Here is a 5,000-nt window from a genome sequence, read left to right as displayed (position 1 = left end):
TGGTCCCTTGATTATTAATTTTATGCTCCAAGTATTTATCTTTTTTTCTATTCACAGTTACTTGTTCCATTACATATCAGAAGACAGAATCGTTTACCTGTGCATAACAGATGATGTAAGACAGCAATGATTCAGATTTAATAAAACCAAGGGCCATTATCAATGAAGTTCTTCATTTCAGCAATTTATACACTAGACACTAAAAGATCTTTTTCTTTATTATTCTTGTTAAGGACTTTGAAAGGTCTAGAGCATTTTCATACCTAACAGAGATCAAAAGGCGGTGAGTAGGTCCAAGTGTTGCTTTTAGGTTGCGTAAACACTTCTTGTGTATCCAGGAAGCAAGTTGTTATATTTATTGACAACACGGTGACTGCCTTTCAAAGGACATCAAGAAATTTTTATTGTTGTGTATTGGTAAATTCATGATGTCATGGCCATTTCTGGGCTTAAGACTTATTAGTCTCTTGCAGAAAAGAAGGAAGTTGATAAAAGAGACCCAAACAGTTCTCTTTTAGCCTGTCTTCATCCTCTGACTCAGTCTACGGGTGTGCATAACATGCTTAAGTCTTCGCTGAAGTTATGCACAGCTTATGCATGTGGCAATGATACTAAAATGGAGCAATTAGGCATACATCTTTTCAATAATAATGTATTGCATCACACCTTTTTTCCAGGTTTGAGACTGCATACCATGGCCGTGCCCAGACAGCTCTGCCTTATGCCATGAACAGTGAGTTTTCCAGAATTTTATCTGCTGAAATGGTGAGTTCAGTTATGATCAAGGTTAAGAACATATTTGATGTCCCCAGCTTATACACAGAGGGTTATTCTGCCATAATTTTAACCCTTGGGTAGAAGTCAATCTGGCCATTCTGGGGATGACTTTTAAATTTTGTTCCTTCTGTGGGCTTGATTTCCTTAACTAAAAGCTTCACTGTTACCTACCTGAGCAATGCAGGATGGTCACAACATTGTGTAATGATCAAGATTTGTGTGGGCATTACTGTGTATCTGATGGTTTACCTTTTCCTCATTGTCTGAGGACCATGGTGAAGTAATGAGTAGCTTTTTCATGTGATACTGCTGGGGAGTTGTTGATCATCGAGAGAGTGGAACTCGAATGCATCATTAACCTCTTACTAACCATGTGCAAGGGCTGACTGTCCCCAGTACAGTCCCAAGCAAGTGAGGTTAGGAATTTGTTTATTATACGGCATTGTTTCTTTGAGTGATCGGAAACATCTCCACTTGGTGAATGCTTGTAATCTTCGTCTTCCATCAACAAACTTTTAAACAGTAACCTTAACATGAAAAACTAAATTCCGCTTGCTATAATTGTACTGTTGTGATGAAAAAATTAAATTCGACTGTTTTTAAACTTTTTGTGTTTTGCTCAACTTGAATTTCCCGGAAGAGAGAGAGAGAGAAAAAAAAAAAACGGAAACAGACCGTTTCCATGGTAATGGTCTGCACTATAAAATCCCGACCAAAAACCACCCAATCAGAGTGCTCCATTTTTCCTGAGAATTGCCTGCCATGTAAAAAATACTTTTATTTTGTTTGCAGAAAAGATTTTCTGACACTGGAGCTCGAGCAGATAATCTGTCCAAGGTGCAGGGAGAGCTGGATGAATTAAAAGGGATAATGGTTAAAAACATAGGTAAGATTAATTTTATTTAAATGGCTTAAAATGCCAAGGTAAAGGGTCACTTTACACTTGCATAATGGTCAATAGCATATTCCACGGGCTCAATACAAGGTACACAAAAACTCTATTTGTGAGTGCCTCTTTAAATGAAATGAGCTCAAACTTTCCAGAATTATAACACAAAATCTCATTTGATGATGTCACATTCAACAAATTCAAAAATGGGGCACTGATCTATTAAGAGTTGAGTTTTTGCAAATTTTATTGTTGACATGAAGCATACCTTTTGGTGGTGTACCACGTAACATGGCTTCCAGTGCACAAAACGTTTTGCCAATTTTATCACACACAAAGAGCAAAGAAAATAACAGCAATGGCTCAATGCACACAAAATTATACTCTTTGAGTATCATTCATTCATTCTTCTTCTTCATTCATTCATTCTTTGAGTATCAATCATCATTCTTTACCTTCAACATTAGTTTTGAGAACACATTTTCAAAATGGCCGTGCATAATGTGTCTGCTCCATAACGAGAGGATCCAACCCAATATTTTTTAAAATGTGAAACCAATCAATCGTAGCAAAAGACAGAAATACACAGACAATGCTCATAAATCAACCTTCCTTTATTGAAAATTTCAGTTTCTTACCTTCATCCCCTTGTGATAAATACTTGTTTGTAAGTTTACCAAACATATTTTCCGACAAACTACTAGTGTTAATTAACTACATGTACCTTGAAGTTACTATGGTTTTTCATTTATTTAATTGAATTGAATACCGTGCGTTGTGTATTCGAACCACTTAGGTATGGCAAGGGAAAGGCCGTGGATAGTCACAGAATGATCATTAGGTAAATTCATTTTTTACTTCCCTAATAGACACCATTGCACAAAGAGGAGAGCGCTTAGAGCTTCTGATTGATAAAGCAGAGGACCTCAATACAACTGTGAGTTTACATTTTATACATACCATTTTATAGTTGGGCTGCTATTTAACAAAATGTTCTGGCACCTGGGAATTAAGTGCTTTACGTTGTTCAAGAGTTAGATCGCAGTTGAGTGTTTTTTCACAGCATCTTAACGTAACTTGCCGCAAGAATTTAATTCATTGTATTGGAGACTTCATGATGTTTTTTATTTGTTTAGCTGAGGTTCTACAATGCTGTAGTTTATATTTTATGCACAAGAAGTCTAATATGCCTGAAGATTGCAGAGAGAATTTATTTATGGAAAAAAGAAACTTTTTAAATGAAAAAGCACAAACACAAACAATATAATGTAGGCAGTGCTATAAATATATCTTAGCTTGTGGTTACTTACTTTTGGGGCTTTGGTGGGATGGAATAGTTTTGAAGTTGCTTTCTGAAAATTTGAGGGTTGTAGTGTATTTGATATACAAAGATCCTCAAAGTATAAAACTTATTTATACAGAATGATCACAAATTAGATAGCAGCTAAAGGTTTGTATTGTTATACGTGTTTTATTTTTACAGTCACTCACTTTCAAAAAATCCAGCAAAGGCCTAGCCAGGGCCATGTGGTGGAAGAATGTCAAGATCACCATAATAATTGTCATTGTCATTATAGTAAGTTTGCAGAGACTTTGATTAACACGTAGGTCAAAATAAGAGATTTATTCTTTCACCAATGAATCAGCTTTGAATGGCAAGTAAAATCATGTAGCTTTGGACAGAGTAAAATCTACTTGTGTTTCTTCTAGGAGGGAAAGGGTTATCAGCAAATATTTTTAACACCACCCCTTTGTCCAATAATACAATAATACAATACAAACTTAATTGACCACTCCCCATAGGGGTTTTTCAGGGCCAACGAAACACAATAAACGAAACAACAGAACAGTAGCAACAACAGTTGTTAAGAATCCCAACTGGCCGGAGGCAAACCAGTGGGCTATTTACAAGTGTAGCTGAGAAGTTGAACCAGGGATACAAGGAACAAAGTAAACGAGTGGTCAGAACAAGTCTTGAACCCGGGAACTCCGGATCTCAAGGCAAGCATCTTAACCACTGCACTGTCCAGTGTGAGTCAACTTGACTTAAATCTGTTTCAGATAGTAAATATGCTGTGATTGGCTAGTTTAGGGGACCACATTCTACCGTACAGCTTGCTAAGTTGGTTTGATTCAAAGATCTAGAATTATTATAATAATAATAATTATTCTGACCACATTTCTCCAGCTGTACTTTCAGATATGGCCCGCATTTGTGCTTGTGGATTTTTGAATCCGCAACAGTTCTTTTTCTTTGTGGATTAAAAAATTTTCACTTCCACATGTATCTGGATTCAAATCAACACGTATCCGGATTCATTCTGGTAACCAGGACTCCTCTGTTACTATTGTCAACAGAGCATGTGCCATCAGGCATGCGAGTTGGTGACAAGAGAAGCAATAGCATTTGTAGAGAGGCCATGTTGAATATTTAAATGGTAACAACTGGATTTGAGTTTGTAAGATTTGAAAGTATCCACATTCGACTGTCCACACAATTCCGAATTCTTGCGGATTCAAAACTTTCCATTTTGGAGAGCGGATTTAAAAAGTTGTGTAGGCTTTAGTAAAGTGATTCTTTGCATTCTGTATCATCATCATCTTCATTGTACATTAATAACATTATTATTTGATAATAGTTAGCAATTCTTCACCAAATGTGAAGTGAATATAATTGGCGAATATTTACCGAGACATAGTCAAGGGAAATATTTTGTAATATTCACTGAGCCTGAGGCGAATAATTGTTTTAGTATAATTTTCAGTGGTGAATATTAAGGAAGTGCAAAACAACGTACTAAAAAATTAAAAGGCATGAAAAGTGCTTTCTTAGCTTAGCAGCTGCACCTTCAAAATGTTATATTCACTAGGGAGCATGGTGAATATAACACCAAATTCTTATATTGACCGCTGGAAAATTATACTAATAATAATTATTAATGATTATGATTATAAAATTGTCATTCTGTATATTAGATAGTGAAAGCTAATGAGTGTAACATTTGGCATGTGTCAGAATGTACTGGCTTTAAATAAGATCTGAATATATGCTGTTTCTGTTGGCATTTACCCACATAATTTTTGGTGATAAAGTTCGTTATTTTTATCTATTGCATTATATTTTAAATTCCTTTTAGGTGGTTCTATACTTCATTATATCAGCAGCCTGCAGTGGATTGGACTGGGGAGGATGTATTAACAAAGACAATGAAAACAAACAGTAATTAGACATGTAATTCTTTGAATCTGAGCGGTGATTGGAAGCCTTTGATTTTCCAATATTATTGTAGAAAGTCAATAGCACCGTAATATTATCGTTAAAAGCATGCTTTTG

At 35.6% G+C, this 5,000-nt stretch overlaps 1 protein-coding gene across 1 annotated transcript in view; it reads left to right on the top strand.

Annotated features, from left to right (window-relative positions):
* Window positions 1-5,000, top strand: part of LOC138016918 (vesicle-associated membrane protein 7-like) — a 6,974-nt gene that overhangs the window by 1,138 nt on the left and 836 nt on the right. The window contains exons 3-9 of the mRNA XM_068864092.1: window positions 58-115; window positions 234-283; window positions 678-765; window positions 1,570-1,663; window positions 2,536-2,603; window positions 3,150-3,242; window positions 4,804-5,000. The exon at window positions 4,804-5,000 is cut by the window's right edge and continues 836 nt beyond it. Of these exons, the coding sequence (XP_068720193.1) occupies window positions 58-115; window positions 234-283; window positions 678-765; window positions 1,570-1,663; window positions 2,536-2,603; window positions 3,150-3,242; window positions 4,804-4,890 (538 nt within the window). The 3' untranslated portion in view covers window positions 4,891-5,000. The remainder of the gene's footprint in view (window positions 1-57; window positions 116-233; window positions 284-677; window positions 766-1,569; window positions 1,664-2,535; window positions 2,604-3,149; window positions 3,243-4,803) is intronic.

The sequence above is a fragment of the Montipora capricornis genome, chromosome 9, assembly GCF_036669925.1.
Source record: "Montipora capricornis isolate CH-2021 chromosome 9, ASM3666992v2, whole genome shotgun sequence".
Lineage (NCBI taxonomy): Eukaryota > Metazoa > Cnidaria > Anthozoa > Scleractinia > Acroporidae > Montipora > Montipora capricornis.
This window is presented reverse-complemented; position numbering and strand designations above follow the sequence as displayed.